This window comes from Aotus nancymaae, unplaced genomic scaffold, assembly GCF_030222135.1.
Source record: "Aotus nancymaae isolate 86718 unplaced genomic scaffold, 86718_ANA_hifiasm-v0.15.2.pri h1tg000002l, whole genome shotgun sequence".
In the NCBI taxonomy this organism is placed as follows: domain Eukaryota; kingdom Metazoa; phylum Chordata; class Mammalia; order Primates; family Aotidae; genus Aotus; species Aotus nancymaae.
The window spans coordinates 22045584-22064115 of NW_026988413.1; the positions used below are offsets into that span (position 1 = coordinate 22045584).

The following is an 18532-nucleotide window of genomic DNA, read 5'->3' on the forward strand; positions in this document are numbered from 1 at the left end:
TGGCCTTCACCTACTTATTAAAAAGTTTTGTGGACAACCACATTCACCAGCTTTTAATACTTTATTATCTTTTGCTATTCTTCTTTAGTGACTAACAGATTTAAGGAGAAAGGAGAAGCTATCCTCTTCTTTAAGCATAATCTGATAGGTCATGCTTAGGTCCATCACTCTCTTGGCATAAACTGCTCTATCATTGTAAAGGCAGTTCTTCTTCTCTGTACCCCTCACCTTCCTTGCTATCTTGACTTGTGAAGGAAGTGTTACCTTTGTACTTCTCAGTGTTTTATTGTTTGCTCTTGCTGGGGAAGTATTACAAGTGGCTTTCGAATCAGTGAGAGGAATTAGAAGCCTCCTCCTTCTATCAATAATGAGCCAATTGAATTGAGCACTCTTTACTGCTGCTGAAAAAGGAAGGACAGCATTTTTCCAATGGGTGTGCTGAATAAGGCAGGAAGGGGCCCATAAAGTGGCTGTCTCCCTCTGTAGCATTTCCCACCTTTGGTTCCAAGGAAGAATACCCCTGTGACCCATGTATAGCATGGCATGCATGTGGCAGCACAAAATGTGGAAGTGGCACCTCCTGGACTGTGATGTGGCTGCTGATGTTGGCATTTTCAGTGACTTGTTCTTATAGGGGTGTCAGATCATTGTCTTCAAACAGGACATGATGCAATTGCCTACCACTGCCTACCACCTCCCCAGACCTTAGCCGTGACAGCCAACTCCAACAGGCCACCTCCCGACTTCCTCTCTCTGAAGCTTTCTGAGGAGTGGACATTACCTCTCTGTGGCTTTTGTCCTCCCAGGACCCATACACAATTGTTACTGACACAGTTCTAATACTTTGAATTAAATGTGTTTGTGGCTGATTGAGACAGGTTTACCATCCTTTCTTTGTTCATGGAAGTACTTGAAGTTCATAAACAGGCCAAAAATAGCAAGTACCCTGGTTTGGTTCCAGGTAAGCTAATAGTCTTTTAAAATTTTCTTTCTTAACTGTTCTTATGGCTGCAGGATTCCAAGAATTCTATGTTAATCATTTTAAATTGTTTACTGTTGACACAAAAAATAACAAGTAGAAGAACTAGAAAGCAACAGGTAGACTTTGGTTGAGTTTCTTCTCTCCACTTAGGGCTTGTGTAGAAACAGTTTCTCGAGAAGATTGGTCTCAAACCTGAGTGGCTGTTGGCATTTATATCGCTTTGCTAAGAGTGTAAAAAATGAGGGTGAGGGTGTATACTCACCTTCACTCTTTGCTAAGAGTGTAAAAAATGAGGGTGAGGGTGTATACTCACAGTTTGTGGGTATAAGCCTGGAAAAAGCCCTGACTGACAATCTGGAAAGGTGATAAGGTGGCAGCTCCTTTTAAGAGTCTCTGGGTTAAGAATGGAAACTTCTTCTCTCTATACGACTAGGGTGGTGATGATTGAATTCATTCCCTCTTGCTATAACTTAGCTAACCCTATCACTCTTGTTATGAAAAGGAGCCAGAAAATAACAATTTATTTCCTGTCCAATGTATCTTTCTCAGTGTTTCTTGGGTTTTCAACAATTTCTGTTAAGAATTTCTGGTATTCTAGTAATCATTTTCAAACACCTCAATATTTGTTAATGTTAGCTGGTTTAGGCCACAATTGGCCCAAAACAAAGAGGGTACTGTGTTCCTTTTCCCTCCAGGGGTGTTACTTGTTGCATAAATATTTTTTAGATTGCCCAAACATATTGTTGCTTGTAAACGTTTATAACACCAAGCGTAGGCTCTGGCCTGCCTCAGTCATCCCTTAGTAAGTCCTGACTCCTCCCCCTCAACTAGACTAAATTATTCCGATTAGATCGAGATGACATCTCCTTCCAGATGAGAGATACCGCAGGATGAGGATTGCAGGTAACCTGTTCTCTTAATGGGTAGAGGACAGAAAGGAGTAGGTCATATGGTCATAGCAGAGGCTGCCTATGACCTCACCTACCTAGCCGAGCCAACACCATTTTAACCACCTGCCCCCGCCGTTACGCACCTCCCCACCAGCCAGGGAGGACCTTACCTGGGAGCTGTAGGGTAAAGAAGTTACTCCCTGGTTCTTGTTTCTCTCCTGGCATGGTTGTCATGGCCAGGGCTTATGGGAAGAGACTTCACAGCCAGCTTCTTGTCCTTTAGGCCACCAAGGGAAAGGATCCAATGTCTGGGACCAAGGATGGGAAGAGCCTCCTCAGTGGGCTGGCCACTGGGGAGTCTGGCTGGTCACAGCACCGACAGCGGCGCCTGCAGGACCATGGCAAGGAGAGGAAGGAACTTTTCTCCACAACCACTTCCCAGGTATGGGGGTGTCCTGAACACCCCTGGGGACACGCATGTGGCTACTGAGGAGCACTGTGGAGGGCCTCCTCTTCTCTCTCTTCTGAGTTCTGCTGTGCACAGCGTGCTTTTGTCTTAATTGGTTTCAATGGCTTGTATTTTGGTTATTTGGGTTCATCATTTGCCTGGCTCTTCTGTGGTCCATTTCTCCCATGCAATATTTCCCTAAGTAGGGACCAGAAAATGCAGGGCTCTGGAAGTGCTCCCAGAAGATGACTTCTGTGATTAAGCTGGCTTGGGACCTTTGCATCCTCATTCTTCCCTTAGGTTAATTGTGCTTAGCAGCCTGTCATGGGCTCCTAGAGACCTGGGTTTCACCCAGTCACCCAGACTTGCTTGATCCCATCAGCTATTTCATGGAGGGCCCACAGCCCCCTGTCCCTTAGCAGGGCCTGTGTGGAGCAAAGTCTCCAGGAAGGGGCTGTCAGGGGAGCAGGTCCCCCACTCTGCCTGGGTGAGCTGAGCACCACCCTTGCAGGTCAGAGCTCTTCTCTCCATTTCGTAATTATTGAGAGCCCTGCAGAATGCTGCTGCCTAGGCCTAGACCCCCTGCGGTGTGCGCCCTGGTATGGGGGATCCCTTCCTGGCTGACTTGTCGCCGCCCTGCTTATGACAGTGTGCAGAGAAGAAACCGGAAGCCAGTGGCCCAGAGGCCGAGCCCTGCCCAGAGCTCCACATGGAGCCGGTGGAGCCACTGACTCGGGCGTCCTCGGCAGGCCTTGAGGGTGGAGGAGTCCGCCCCGAGCAGCCCTTTATTGTGCTGGGACAGGAGGAGTATGGGGAGCATCACTCATCCATCATGCACTGCAGGTGGGTTGGGCCTGGGGTCAAGGAAACCCTGGGAAGCTCAGATTTTCAGGCAGCACATGTATAGGTGTGGCCAGCAGGAAATGGGGAGAATGGGGGCTTGGACAAGGGCCACAGTCATGGCTCAAGAATCATGGAAGTTGCTTGGGGCTGCCAGTGGACTGGTCAGCTCCTCTGCCCTTTTTTTTTTGAGACGGAGTCTTGCTCTGTCTCCTAGGCTGGATTGCAGTGGCCCAATCTTGGTTCACTGCTATCTTGGCCTCCCAGGCTCAAGCGATTCTCATGCCTCAGCTTCCCAAATAGCTGGGATTATAGATGCTGTGACCATGCCCATCTCATTTTTATATTTTTAGTAGAGACAGGGTTTCACCATGTTGGCCGATCTGGTCTTGAACTCCTGGCCTCAAGTGATCCGCTGGTCTCAGCCTCCCAAAGTACTGGGATTACAGGTGTGACCCACCGCACCCAGCCTCTCTGCCCTTTCTAATTATGTTTCTCTCAGTTTTAGAAACAAATTACCCTTTATTTTAACCCCGCAAACTCACTCAACTTTAATTTGCTTTATGTTGGTACTTTTAGGTAAATACCTGATTTGTAATTTGCCCTTTGTAAGTTTTTACTTAAGCACAGTAAAAACCTTTAAAGAACAAACTATGATAGGGTGTCATTTTCAGCCAGTAGGTAGGTTTCTCTTTTTGACAGCCCTGATGGCTCTTGGGGCCCTTGGGCTGTTCGAGAATGTGAGTCCAAAGGCTTTGTCTCCAGAGACTGGAAGTGCCCTGAGGGCAGGGCCCTGCAACTCTTGCTCACGGCTCTTTGCCCAGAGTTGATGAAAAGCTCAGCACATGGTTGGCATTTAATAAGTATTTCTTAGACAAACGAATGAATGAATATTTCTAGAAATAGTCTATACCAGTCCTTTGAATGTAGACCTCTAGGGATTGTTTTTTAAAACAGCAAGGAAGTCAGAAAAGCGATCATCTTGGCATTAGCGGAAGAGAATGGGGACTGAGAGCTGACAGGCCTCCCATTTCTCTCATCTCAGAGTGGATTGTTCTGGGAGGAGAGTCGCCAGCTTAGACATAGATGGCGTCATCAAAGTGTGGTCCTTCAACCCCATCATGCAGACCAAAGCGTCCTCCATTTCCAAGTCGCCGCTGCTCTCTTTGGAATGGGCCACCAAACGGGACAGACTGGTGAGTAATGGTGGCCTGTGGGGCTTGCTCTGCCGGCTCAGTGGAAGAATTCCCCAGGGCTCTTCCCTGGCTGAGTCAAGACAACCAAGCCAGTTCTCCTCCCTTCTCTACGTTATTGGGGATTCCAGAGTACACATCCAGGACTGGCTCAGAAGGCTCCTGTTTTGGGGAGGCAGTGAGGTTACCAGATTGACAGATTGAAAAGAACTGCAGGGGTCCTGGAAAACACGGCTTCTTCCTGTCTCTGTTGGTCTGCCCTGGGGACCATCTGCCTGACTACTGTCCCTTCGTCTGTCTGTGTTTCCAACCGCAGTTTCAGCGGACACCCTCTCATGCCAGGCCCCATGGGAAGTGGCTTCCTCTGGTGAGGGGCTGGTGTTCTATTTTGTGGTTCCCATGGGTCTTACTGTCCCCAGGAATAGTACAGTGTTCTTCCCTCTGGATTTTATATTTCAGATAGGACTTGTAGTAAGGAGGTAAAATTGACTTGCTGTTTTTTCTTTTACTTTGTTTATGGGGATTATACCATATAGCCCAAGATGCAAACTCTGTTTTTCTATAATTTTTGGCAGCTGAAGGGATTATCGTTGTGGATGAGGACCCCGGGGCTTGCCCTGGGCCAGCGTCAGTTTGCCAAGTGAATGCCAAGGTCATACTCTACCTAATATTCCTCAGACCTGGGCTGTTTCTGGAACTTTCCTCTGGTACTATTTGTTATTATCTTTGAAGCTTTTCACCAAATAAATCACAAATTCCTGAACACAAGGATAGCCACTTTTGTTTTTTTTTCTGGAGGTCTTTACAGACCCAGAGCCAAAGCTGTCCCCTAAAAAGGCAAATGGGACAGTCATCCAGGCCCCATGGCAGCCGAAGCCAGTACGCTGAGAGGGATACTGGGCAGACCAGGAGTGGGAAGGAAAGGTTTCAACAGCTGGGGGTTCAAACTGAAGAAAGTGAGGATCAGAGGGCCTCATTCCTCCAGCCAGAACATTTCCAGATGTGTCCAAGATGACACGTCTCTCCCAATCCACAGATACTTTTTGTGGTTTTGCTTAGAAGTTCAAGGTCAGCTGTCATGTCTTTGTTTAATTTTAAAGTGAGGCTCATTGTAGCCAGATTTCCCCTGAACTGCCTGGATGCAGAGAGGCGGGGCCTCACCCGGCAGCCTGCCCAGCCTCACCCTCTCTGGAGATCCCCCCTGACTCAGCCTCATTCCCTGCTGTCCTTCCCACCTCCCGCCCCTTGTTGTTCCAGCTCTTGCTGGGCAGTGGTGTGGGGACGGTGCGTCTCTATGACACGGAAGCCAAGAAGAATCTCTGTGAAATCAATATCAACGACGACATGCCCAGGTGAGCTGGAACCCACCCCTCACCATCAAGGCTGCAGGTTTGCCAAGTGTGGTCTATAGGGCTGGTCCTTTCCTGAGCCTTGTGCCCCATCTCCTGTGCAGGATAAGCCTCAGGACCGAAGTGTGCCCTCTCTCTGTGGGCAGGCAGAGGGTCTGACCCAGGCCCATGTGTGTTGCAGAATCCTGTCTCTTGCGTGCAGCCCCAATGGGGCCTCTTTCGTCTGTTCGGCTGCAGCTCCTAGCCTCACTTCCCAGGTAGACCTCTCAGCACCAGACATCGGCAGCAAGGGCATGAACCAGGTTCCTGGCAGGCTGCTGCTGTGGGACACGAAAACCATGAAGCAGCAGGTACGGGCCCGCCCTGTGGCTCTCCCTGGGGTGGGGCACTCTGTGTTCCCCTGGGTTTCTGAAGAGCCTCTTTTGTTTTGGTCTCCTCAGATTTTTAATAAAGTTTTAAGTGTTGAAAAGTAGTGTACTCCAACTGGGGATATTGTTAGCGACATATCATTGAGAATTGTGCTACAAACTTAGAAGTCACCCAGAACCTACCAAAGGGCCCCTATGGTTGATTTTTAGGAGAGGACTCGTGGCTCCTTCTGACATCCTGTTAACTTAGAATTGTGTGAGAATTATAGCAGCAGCAGCCAGCAGGAACAAGGACTCATGCAGATTCATAAGAAGCAAGGTGACCAGACAGCCTGTGAACTTGCTTCCAGGGGACCTGGCCACCCTTCAGAGCTGAGGACCCCTTCCCCCAAGACAGTAATAGATGCTGCAGCTGCCACCCTAAGCCTCAGAGAGATTGAATCTGATAAGGCAGTGCTGCTTCTTGTTGAAATTATTAGTTTCAGTGCTCACAAGTCATATGGCCTTTATGTTGAACACATTGTTTCCTGATGCTGCTGGACACTTGAGAGCCCCTGCTTTCAGTTGGGTCCTGTTCTACATGTTGAGTTTGTGCTGTCCTGCATCTGCCTGTAGAAGCGGTCTGTGTTCCCTTTGGGTCTCAGACCTCTCAGGCCTGGGTCACACCCAAATTCTTTACCTCCACTCCTTGCCGCATACATTCGTCCCCTCATAATTTTCCTCACTTTGGCAAATGTACCTCACTTAGAAATTGGGGATCTTGGCCAGGTGCGGTTGCTCGTGCCTGTAATCCCAGCACTTTGGGAAGCCGAGGCAGGCAGATTGCTTGAGGCCAGGAATTCAAGTCTAGCCTGGGCAATGTGGTGAGCCCTTGTCTCTACAGAAAATTTAAAAATTAGCCGGGTGTAGTGGTGCTCACTTGTAGTCTCAGCAACTTGAGAGGCTGAGGCAGGAGGATTGCTTGAGCCTGGGAGGTGGAGGCTGCAGTGAACTGATGTGGTGCTGCTTCATTCCAGCCTGGGTAACAGTGAGATTCTGTCTCAAAAAAAAGAAAAAAAAAAACAGAAATTGGTGTTCTTCCCAGACCTGTCTTTCTCCCTCTGCTCACACAGTCCATAAGCAAATACTGCCAGTGTGTTTCCAGTCTGACCACTTTTCTGCATTTCCAGGGACATACTCTAGACCTGTCTCTCATGCCCCTCCCTGCCCACTGTCCTGTCCACTGGTTTAATTCAATTATTCTTAGTTCGTGGCATCTTGTATTTTCCTCTAAAGCTCTTATTACAACTTGTAATTGTATGTTTACTTGTGATTTTCAAGTTTTTAATTAAACATTGAATACATACAAAAGCATATTGAAATCATAGGTATATAATATAATGAGAAGAAAAGCGGTACAGTGAGCACCCACAGACCCATCACGGTTTATACCGAGCATCACCAATACATTTTAGCTCTTGCGTAGCCCTTCCCAATCTTCGTTTTTTTTCCCTTCCAGAGAGAACCTGTCTTGAATTTTGTCATACTGTTAGCTTACATTTTTTTCTTTTTTGAAATGGAGTCTTACTCTGTCACCCAGGCTGGAGTGCAGTGGTGTGATCTCGGCTCTTCCCAGACTTGTCCTTCTCCCTCTGCTCACACAGTCAGTCCATAAGCAAATGCTGCCAACATGTTCCCAGTCTGACCACTTCTCTGCATTTCCAGGGACTCTGCCTCAACCTCCCAAGTAGCTGGGATTACAGGTGCCCATCACCACACCTAGCTAATATTTTTTTATTTTTAGTAGAGATGAGGTTTCACCATGTTGACCCTGTCTCAAACTCCTGACCTAAGGTGGTCCACTTTGGCCTCCCAAAGTCCTGGGATTACAGGCGTGAGCCACCACGCCTGGCCTGCCTTACATTTTAAAAATTACTTTACCTGTAATCCCAGCACTTTGGGAGGCCGAGGCGGGTGGATCACGAGGTCAAGAGATCGAGACCATCCTGGTCAACATGGTGAAACCCCGTCTCTACTAAAAATGCAAAAAATTAGCTGGGCATGGTGGCGCGTGCCTGTAATCCCAGCTACTCAGGAGGCTGAGGCAGGAGAATTGCCTGAACCCAGGAGGCGGAGGTTGCGGTGAGCCGAGATTGCGCCATTGCACTCCAGCCTGGGTAACAAGAGCGAAACTCCGTCTCAAAAAAAAAAAAAAAATTACTTTACCACATTATTACATATCCCTAAACAACCTAATTTATGTTTTGCATGTTTTCTGACTCCATATGAATGGAACCACGGTATATCTGTTTTTCTAGAATAGCTTGTTGTATTCCAGGCTGAACACTGATTCCCTAACCTTGTGACTTGGTCCATCCTCTGGCTGCCTTTGCTAAGACCGGAGCATTAGCTCTCTGTGTAATTGGCATTCCTTTCGTGTCTTTTCTTTCTGGCTGCTTTTAAAATCTTCTTTTCTGGCTCTCTGGATGTAGATTTTCTGACTTTTAAGTTTTAAAATTTATTTTTTTAAAGTTCTGCCTGGGATTTGGTTTCTGAAGCAGAGCATCTGTGTCTTTGTCCAGTTCTGGAAAATTCTCAGTCATCATTTTTTCCAGTATTGCAGTTCTCTGATCATCTCTTGCTTTCTGGAACTCCCATTCCGTATGTGTTAGAACTTGCCTCTTCCTCTTTTTTGTTTCACTTTGCTGCATTCTTGATAATAATTTCTTTAGATCTATCAGTTTGCTAGTCTCTACTATATCTAATCTTCTGTTTCATCTATTTATTAGGATGGTAATTTCAGTTATTGTGTTTCTCATTTTTAGAAGCTCAGCTTCATTTTCTTCAAACCTGCTTTGTCATGTTTGTAGTCTCTCATTTTTACCCATATTTTCAATTCCTTCTTTTATTTTGTTGAACAATTGAATATGCTCGTATGTTCTGCATTATAAATCTAATGTTTGAAGTCTTTGTGGGTCTGATTCTGCTCTGTTGGTTCTGGGTGCTGGATCCTTTTGCCTTATTTTCCTGTTTCTTATGAATTATGATCAAGGTGTTGTTTCTTGAACCATTATCTCTGAGAATATTTTGAGGCTTGTATTGGAGGTGCATTTCTTGGATTTGCATTAATTTTTGCCAGGTTCCTCAGGGCACTACCAACTCCTGACAGTTTTAAAATAAATTAATAAAGATTGTGAATTAGGGTCATAAGCCCATGTCAGGGCTAGCTTGTGGTTATGAATTTCCAGGGAGGTAAGTTTTCTTGTTTTCCCTCTCTTTGAAGTATGTTTATTTCTAGTTCACTCCTGCACTGAGGGTATAGCTCTTTGGAGTCCCAACTCCATGTGACGGGTTCTTACTGCCTGACCTTGAACAGATCACACATTGTTGTCTTCAGGCTCATGAGCTCTTCATGGGTAGCAGAATGGGAACTTGAGTCATCCAGATCTGATTAATGCCCCAGAGTGAAAGCCAGCTTTGGAGTGTGCTGATTCTCTGGGTTCTTGCTTTCTCTTAGTTTTGGCTTTAGAGGATTTTTTATTTGCTAGCTCAGTACTCTGTGTATATTTTTTTTCTCTTTTTCTTTTGAAACAGAGTGTTGCTCTGTTGCCTAGGCTGGAGTGCAGTGGCGAGATCTCGGCTCACTGTAATCTCCACCTCCTGGGTTCAAGCGACTCTCCTGCCTCAGCCTCCCAAGTACTACAGGAGTGTGCCACCACACCTGGCTAATTTTTTGTATCCTTAATAGAGACGGAATTTCACTGTGTCGGCCAGGATGGTCTCAATCTCCTGACCTCGTGGTCCACCCGCCTAAGCCTTCCAAAGTGCTGGGATTACAGGTGTGAGCCACCATGCCCGGCCCCTCTGTGTATATTTTAAATAACATTCTATCTTGCATTTTTAATTTCAGTAGGATTATTTAGGGTTCCCTGGGTTCCGTATTGTTTGAAGTGATAGTCTTCATTAATTATCTAATTAATAGACCCTGTGTTCTATGAGGTGGTTTTGTTTGCTACTGTATTTCTAAGTGTTTCTGTGGGGAGCTGGTAGATTTTTTAGTGTTGTCTGTCAGGAAAGGTGGTCGATGAAGTGTTATTTTCTGATGACAATAAGACTTTTCAATGAGAATTTGCTTGGAATGCATTCTGGGTGAAGTGTAGGTTGCTAAGATATGTATTATATATTTTATAATGGAGCAAGCGGATTCTCTCTCTATGGAAACCAGAATGTGTATAGGCACGGAGACCTTGTTCTCAAAAGAGCACAGATGGTCACTGGCACAGCACTTTGGCAAAAGCTCAGATCTACATTTCCAGATTACATAAGGGAGGAGCTGGTGGAAAACCCAGTCTGGGGCACCCATCTGCTTTGGAATAAGCAGTGTGCCTGGGCTGAGTGAAGATCTGCTACTGGTGTTTTTTGTTTTGTTTCAATAGCTCCAGTTCTCCCTGGATCCAGAACCTATCGCTATCAACTGTACAGCCTTCAATCACAATGGGAACCTGCTGGTCACAGGGGCAGCGGATGGTGTCATCCGGCTGTTTGGTATGCAAGTGTGCTCATAGTAATCCCTGATCCCTCCTTAGATGTCCCAGGGATTTTTTTTTTTTTTTTTTTTTGCCAGTGTTGGATTTTTTTGCCAGCTGGGCTAGAGGCTTTTGCAAACCCTGACTTCAGATGCATGTACTAGAGCTTAACTTTGGTCAGCGTTTTGAAAACACCCACCATAATAAACTCACCCATAGTTAGTGTCAATAGACATGGGAGGGAGTGGAGCTCAGCGGTCCTTGAGTCTTGAGCTGTTCCATCTGAGTCCTTGTCACCTGTGTGGGATCCAGGAAGGCACACAGGAGTACTGCCATCCTGCCCACTTGCTTTGGGTAGTTCATTCTCAAAAGCATCAGAATACCCTGGCATGCTGTGTACAAATCCACAGGTCGGGCTGTGTCCCCAGGAAATATTCCCAGAACCTGGGCTGGGGCGAGGTAACTATATCTTTAGGGGATTCCCAGGGTGCCTGTGGGGAATTTACAGAGGTCAGTTTCTTGGGTGTCTTCTTAGACATAGGGATCCCCAGATGAGCTCCCCACAGGGACTCCTGAGCCTCATTTTTGACCTGGTGAAAGACGCTGCTTCTGAGGCTCAGAGATGCTGCTCTGATGCCTCTCAGAAGCAGCCTGACCTCTTGGGCAGGGGCAGCTTTATGGCACTCGTTGGGTCCTGGGTACCCTTGGCCTCCAGAACAGCCATCAGCCTGAGTAGAGGGGGAGGGGGCCTCTTGCTGCAGGCAGATGCCTTCTGCAGAGCCCTGGTCAGGATGTGATCGGTGATGTCTCATTGCCTCAGACATGCAGCAGCATGAGTGTGCGATGAGCTGGAGGGCCCACTACGGGGAGGTCTACTCTGTGGAATTCAGCTATGATGAGAACACTGTGTACAGCATCGGCGAGGACGGGAAGGTAGGCAGCCACACAATTCAGATAAGAGAGCACCGGGATGACATGTGGGCCGGCTGCCGGTTGTGCCATACTTGTTACTAGCTCTACGACCTCAGGCCTCTTTTTGCAGCTTCATCTGTAGAATAGGGTTAAACTAGTAATTCATCTTACAATCTGTATGAGGTTTCAGTGAGTTCAGCGGGAGTTTGCTGTTCTTATGAAAAGAAGTACCAAAAATTACTCATCTTACCATAGATGGATCTGTGGGGTCTGTATTTAGGGCTGAGTTGCTTTGCTGGGCTTGGTAATGAGTGGTCCAGGATGTGTCCACTCATGGATGTGTAGAGTTTGCTGAGTGGCTAGGGACAGCTTAGATGCATACAGACCCCAGCAGAGCCCAAAGATGTGAAAAGGAAGCCAGAAAAAAAGGAAAAATCAGTGCCCCCAGTAGATTCCCTCTGTAGAGGGTTAGGAACCGGGAACAGTGACCGCTTGAGACGGGGAGCTGGCAGGGGCAGAGGTGGAAAAAGGATGCCCTTTCCATGTGTGCCTGCCTGCACCTTTTGGATTGGATACTATCTTTTTATCCATTGAAAGGATTAACTACAAAATACATTCTTCATTTGAAAAGTATGGGAAGGGACTTTTACGTTAAAGCTTGACTTCCTTCTTATGTGGGATGCTCACAGTGAAGAGGTGGTCACAGCCAAGTCACCTGTCCATAGGGTAGGCTAGGGGATGATGTCTGCTCTGGTAAGGAGCTGAGTTTATAGTGGCATCGCCCAGTGTTCAGTTGATTGTATGCCTAAGACACTGGAAATATATGTGGAATTTGTTCTCTGTACCTCATTCCTCAGACAGAAAAATCTATTTGGGTTCTAACTCTATAATAATAATAGAGTTAGAGTATATAATAATAATTGATCACTTGAAACATTCCTTCTGCTTGAGGGACCAGGAATCCAGGCAAAGCCACTTGCTGTCCCTTTTCCTCTCCTAGGGTCAGACTAGAGGGAAAGAGAAGGGTTGGGCTTTGATGCGAGGTTGCTGCCTCTTTTTCTAGATTTTCTTCCCTAAAAAATGCTTAAATCATGTTGGCCAGAGACGAGACTTGTAGACCTCTCACCCTAAGCTCCTTTTCTGCCTCTGGCACTTGAAAAGCTTTTCAAGGATGTCAGCACTGTGGCTGGGAGAGGTGGGCCGCCCTTGCCAGCCTCTGCTCTATGTGGGTCCTTGCTCTTCCTCGAGGCCTGCATTGGCCAGCCCTGCTGAGAGCACTCTACTTGTGCCCTGTGACTGCAGTTCATCCAGTGGAACATCCACAAGAGCGGCCTCAAGGTGTCCGAGTACAGCCTCCCCTCGGACGCCACCGGCCCCTTTGTGCTGTCTGGATACAGCGGCTACAAGCAGGTTCAAGTTCCCAGGGGCCGACTCTTTGCTTTCGACTCAGAGGGCAATTACATGCTGACGTGTTCTGCCACAGGTGGCGTCATCTACAAGGTAAGTGGTGGTTGTGGGGGGTGGCGGTATCGTGGTGGGCGGGGGTTCCTCCCTGGAGGTCTGGACCATGGCCGCTGAGCATGGCCCTTTGTCTCCAAGCTGCATGGCTGTGGAGATGTCTTTGACAATGGATGGGCAGCGCCTAGAGCAGGGGTATCCAGTCCTTTGCGTTCCCTGGGCCATGTTGAAAGAAGAATTGTCTTGGGCCACACATAAAATACACTAACACTAATGATAGCTGCTGAGCTAAAAAAAAATCTCATAATGTTCTTAAAACACAGATTTGTGTTGGGCCTCATTCAAAGCCGTCCTGGGCTGCATGTGGCCTGTGGGCTACAGGGTGGACAAGTGTGGCTTAGAGCTTCCTTGTTGCAGTCTTGGCCAGGGCTGCTTTGCAGCTCAGGTAGGTAGAAAAGGCAGGATTGGGGCATGAGACCCCCCATTCCCTGCTCATCCTTGACAAGATTCTGCCCTTTTTCTCCCTTCTTTCCGTGGGAATAACCTATTATAAAAATCTCTCAGAAGTAGGGAGAAGAGTTCGGGGAGTGCTGGGATGGAGGAACATGTCCTCATCCAGGTCCCAGCTAGGTGGTTTACTTTAGAACTCTAATCTGATGTAGATTTGTTAATTTATTGAATGTGTCACGGGTCAAGTATATTCCAGTCCATGTTTTTAAAAAAATGTTTTGAATTCTTAATTTTTGTGGGTACATCCGTAAGTATATATATTTATGGGCAACATGAGATGTTTTCATATAGGCATGCAATGTGAAATAAGCACATCATGGAGAATGGGGTATCCATCCCCTCAAGCATTTACCCATTGCATTACAAACAATTCAGTTACATTCTTTATTTTAAAATACACAGTTATTAACAACTATGGTCACCCTGTTGTGCTATCAAATAGTAGGTCTTATTCATTCTATTTTTTTTCCCCACCCAGTCCATGTTAGAGACATAAATTTGAGGGTGTGATCTGTCAAGCCATAGTGTAAGTTGTCCGCATTATTTTCTACCCCTCAGTTTACACATTTGTTTTAGTTCTTAAGTCAGAACTTATTTCATGTAGTTTTAAGTATAAGTGTCTTCTATTTTATTTGTATCACCTTGACTAGTGATGAGGGTTTGTGGCATAGCCTAAGCTCTTGTGCCTGGTACCGAGTGGGTCCATTCTAAGCCTGCATGATACTTTTCAGTTATTTGCCCAGTGGTGCTGGTTGTGTAGGAACATAGTCCTTCAAGGTGGGATATTCTCAGCAGCTCTTGCTGCCACAGCCCACTGACCAGTCAAGGGCATGTGTTTTGGATGGCAGTTTTGTGCTAGGCATTGGACCAGGCACTGTGGCGTGTATGAAGGAGATACAGAATATGATCTCTGTTCTCTTGGGGTGCACACTCAGACACAGTACCAACAAAGGAGAGCAATGCGGAGTTGAGCAGCTCAGAGAAGCGGGGACTGCGTCCTTGGGGAGGTGGGAGGCTGTGGATTGGAGGCCTTGGAAGCAGGAGGAGAGGAGGAAGAGGAGTTGTTGGGTAGACGGAGAGGAAGGCAGGTCTTGGGGCCCCACATCGGCAGAGGTGAGCAAGAGCTTACAGTGAGGCAAGGGGTACTGCGTGTGCTGAGGTAGGAAGTGGGGCCTCCTAGAGTGTAGCCTCAAGTGTGCACAGCAGGACCTGGCTCGCTGTCAGCTAGGCTCCTCTTTTCTGTGGAGCAGGATTATGTCAGCTGCCTTTGCCCTTCCTTCAAAATTAGCTCCATCATTTCTCATAACCGATATTTCCCAGTGGAGACACTGTAAAACGCTTTCCATTTACAAGCCTGATCTTATTTAACTCTTGAAAGGTTTGTTTTCGTTGTATTTTTGGTGGGCTGTTCAGTACTTTGCTTTCTGTATGGCTATATGTGTCTGTGTATGTGTATGTATATTATTCTTAATCATGCAGCCTTTGTCATTTGATCTGATCAGTTCCTATTATTTACAGTCAGTCAGACTTGCTGTATGATCAGTTAGTGGGTTGAAAGATTTTCCTCCATAGAATTTTTAAAATGTGAATAATGAATCACTTAAGGAATATATTGAACTTCACGTCCCACTTTTACAATCTATAAACATTTAATTTATGGTTTTTGTGAGTATTTTCGCTATGAAAGCTGAATATTGCATTGTCTCCTGTTCGCAGTTGTTATACATAGCGGTACTGATGGCAATTTAGTTTGCTCCTAACTTCTCTTCCGTGTTAGTGCCCTAGCACCCTATCACACAGGATTGCTGGCTAGCTAGCACTGGGGTTCAGAGGAGAGCCATGTTTCTGCATTAACTGAAGGCTCCCCCAGGGGGCTAGCACTGTTCTGGGTGTGGCAGGCTGGCCCTCCCGCAGGAGAGAGCTGCCTGAGGCCCTGCTGTCCTGCAGCTTGCATTCCCCAGCATGGGACGTGAACCTTCAACAGATAAGCAGATTCATGAGCACATGTCAGGTAGTGAGAAGTGATGCTGTAGTGAGAACAACCAGTGTCTGTGCAGGAGGCACCAGCCCACAGCAAGTTCAAGGTGGCTGAGAAAATGGCATCTTTTAAGGAGCTTCTCAAGGGCTGGTTTTCCGCTTCAGATGGACCAGCTGTAGTTGGGAAACTGAAGGCATTTCCTGGTTCTAGAAGTTAAACGGACTTTCTGGAAAGGCGAGCATGTGTGCCTGGCCACATCCTCAGGTTGGCCACTGAAAGTGGATCAAGTGTGTTAGTGGTGTCTGCTGACGCCTCCTCCTCTCTCTTGTCCTCTTGCAGCTGAGTGGCGATGAGAAGGTTCTGGAGAGCTGCTTGAGCCTGGGTGGCCACCGAGCCCCTGTGGTCACCGTAGACTGGAGCACTGCCATGGACTGTGGGACCTGCCTCACTGCTTCCATGGATGGCAAGATCAAGCTGACTACCCTGCTGGCCCATAAAGCCTGATGGCCTGCCCCAAGGGCCACCTGAGGAAGCAGTATTATCTGGGGTTGGGGAGATACAGGACAAGAAAACTGGGTGCTCCACTCCAGCTCCCTGCCAGTGCAGTGACTCTGCAGGGAAAGGCTGGCCAAGGGGCTTAGGCACTTCCATCTGTGGTGACTAGAACGGGACCCACGTGGAGTAGGTGGCATATGCTTCCCAGAGACTGGTATCATGGCTGCGCCAGGAGTACACATGAGACTGTGGGAGGAAAGCTCCGGAGGAAGGAGAAACATTGAGGTGGCTACTGTGTTGACCCAGTAGAAACTGACAGTATTTTGTATATATGTGCCCATTTTTCTTTTTTTTTTTTTAAAAAAAGAATGCTCTTGTGGTCCCCTAATGTCTCTTTCTAGGATTTGTGTCACTTTGCTTCAGTGACAGCCCTCCCATCCTGCCTGGCTCTGCTGGCCCTGAGCTGAACCTCACCCAGCCTCTCCTGTTGCTCGGCCATGGAGCAAGGTCAGCTCTCTGTCCATTCTGCTGGGTGACAAGGTTTTGTAGTTCCTGTTTCTCTGGGCTTAGCTCAAGGCCACAAAGTTCTTTTTCGTCCCTGAAAGCTGGCAGCTTTTGTTACAGAACCTTCTCAGGGTGAGGGCAGGGGCTGAGGCCTCTGCCACTGGCTGCTCCTTTACAGCCAGTGGCTGCTATTTCTTAAGACAGGCTAAGTGTCCCTTATCTGAAATGCTTGGGACAGGAGTGTTACGGATTTTAGATTTTTTCAGACTTTGGAATATTTGCATATATATATAACGAAGTATCTTGGTAGATCCTATGTCTAAACATGAAATTCATTCATGTTTTATATATACCTTATACATGTATCCTGAAGGTAACTCTATACAGTATTTTAATTTTGTACATGAAACAAAGTTTTGACTGTGCTCAGGTGTGGGATTTTCTACTTGTGGTGTCATGTTGGTACTCAAAATTTTGGGGCTGGGCATAGTGGCTCACGGCTGTAATCTCAGCACTTTGGGAGGCCAAGGTGAGTGAGTGGATCACTTAAGGTCAGGAACTTGAGACCAGCCTGGGAAATATAGTGAAGCCCCATCTCTACAAAAAATACCAAAATTAGCTGGGCGTGGTGGCAGGTACCTGTAATCCCAGCTACTCTGGAGGCTGAGGCAGGAGAATCGCTTGAGCCCAGGAGGCAGAGGTTGCAGTGAGCCAAGATCACACCATTGCCCTCCAGCCTGGATGACAGAGGGAGACTCCGTCTCAAAAAACAAAAAAAACGTTTTGGGTTATGGAGGATTTTGGATCTTTGGGTAGGGATGCTCAACCTGTACTTCTTTCATTTGGTGGCTCCTCTCCTTCCTCCACTGAACATCCTTGTGGAAAGGTGACGGCTGCCTGCACCGCCTGCTGATGAATGGTGAGAAGGTTCAGAGCAATAGGGCCAAGTTGCTGGTGGGCACCTGGGGTTCAGGCCAGCCCAGCTGTGACTGAATCCACCTGTGGCTGAGCTGAGCATCAACCAGCTGTGTCCACACCCGGCCTGAGGCCTGCCCTCTCCTCCCTGGCTGGGGTGGGACCTTAAAGAGGCAGATCCTCCCATTAGGTGAGGAGCAACAAGAGACTTGCTCCCCTTCTCCCTCTTGCTTTTCACAGCTGAGGCAGAGCTTATGGGAGTCACTATTAGAGTGAAGGGCCGGGGCTTTGGTCTTCGGTGCCTGGCAGGGGTGACCTTATCACTGAGATGGGGAAGCAGCTGCCATGAGTCATTTTAGTCTCTGAGCTCCAGCCCAGTTCTGGGGGCACAAGGCTGGAGTAGGGATACTCCTGGTTACCTGCTTTAGGAAAAGCACAAAATAAATTGGCATTAAAGTCTTGGCTCTGTTCTGGGAGTTGAGGGAAAAGCAGGGAGGTATTTAAGTGGCTTGATTGAAACACCAGAGACAGTAGTAAGTAGTTATTTACTGATTTTTACCCATTTCTACCCTGGTAATCCTCCCTGCAAATGAAGAAAACCAAGATTTCTTCATCTATTATTTTTCCCCATCTTCTGTATTGAAACAGTGATCTTATCTCATGCAGTGACTCTGTAGGACATTTAGAAAGGTGGTTATGGGTTTCATTGGAGTGAGAATGTATTAATGTTTCCTCTCTTCATCTCAAAGTTTGTCTTATTACCTTTTCTCTCCTCTTAATACCATCTCTACAGTTTGCTTAGATCCTTTAAGGATCACAGAGACACAAAGAACATTTGAACCCAGCGCTCCTCTCATGCCACCTCTTCCTCCCCCCCAGGGGAGTGCTCGTCCTCAAATAAAGCATGTTGGAACTTCAGCTTCTCTCTCCTTCCACAGACTTGCTTGGCATCTGCCCAAGAACCCAAGCAAGACTTCTCCATTGTCTTGCTTGAGGGCGGCATAGAAGAAACCTCTTTGTTAGTCCCAGCCTCAGTTTCCAGCCCAGGTGTTGACCCTCAGCTCTGGGGAGGGCTGCACGGAGGGCCTGGTGGCAGGTGCACTCCCCACTTCCTCCCTCTCTTCAGATACCTGCCAGTATTTGCCTTTTCTGCTTCATGGCCTCCGTCAGGCCTTGGATATGTTC

General features: G+C 47.3%; 1 protein-coding gene across 4 annotated transcripts in view; it reads left to right on the forward strand.

The window, feature by feature from the left end:
• The window catches only part of WDR91 (WD repeat domain 91), a 29471-nt gene extending 11206 nt beyond the window's left edge, over window positions 1-18265 (forward strand). For all 4 annotated transcript variants that reach the window (XM_064373286.1, XM_064373290.1, XM_064373296.1 and 1 more), the window contains 9 exons: window positions 2156-2314; window positions 2970-3163; window positions 4206-4356; window positions 5611-5705; window positions 5884-6052; window positions 10486-10594; window positions 11396-11508; window positions 12790-12987; window positions 15773-18265. In XM_064373286.1, coding sequence (XP_064229356.1) covers window positions 2156-2314; window positions 2970-3163; window positions 4206-4356; window positions 5611-5705; window positions 5884-6052; window positions 10486-10594; window positions 11396-11508; window positions 12790-12987; window positions 15773-15937 — 1353 coding nt within the window. In that variant the 3' untranslated portion in view covers window positions 15938-18265. The remainder of the gene's footprint in view (window positions 1-2155; window positions 2315-2969; window positions 3164-4205; window positions 4357-5610; window positions 5706-5883; window positions 6053-10485; window positions 10595-11395; window positions 11509-12789; window positions 12988-15772) is intronic.
• The last annotated feature ends 267 nt before the right edge of the window (window positions 18266-18532 follow it).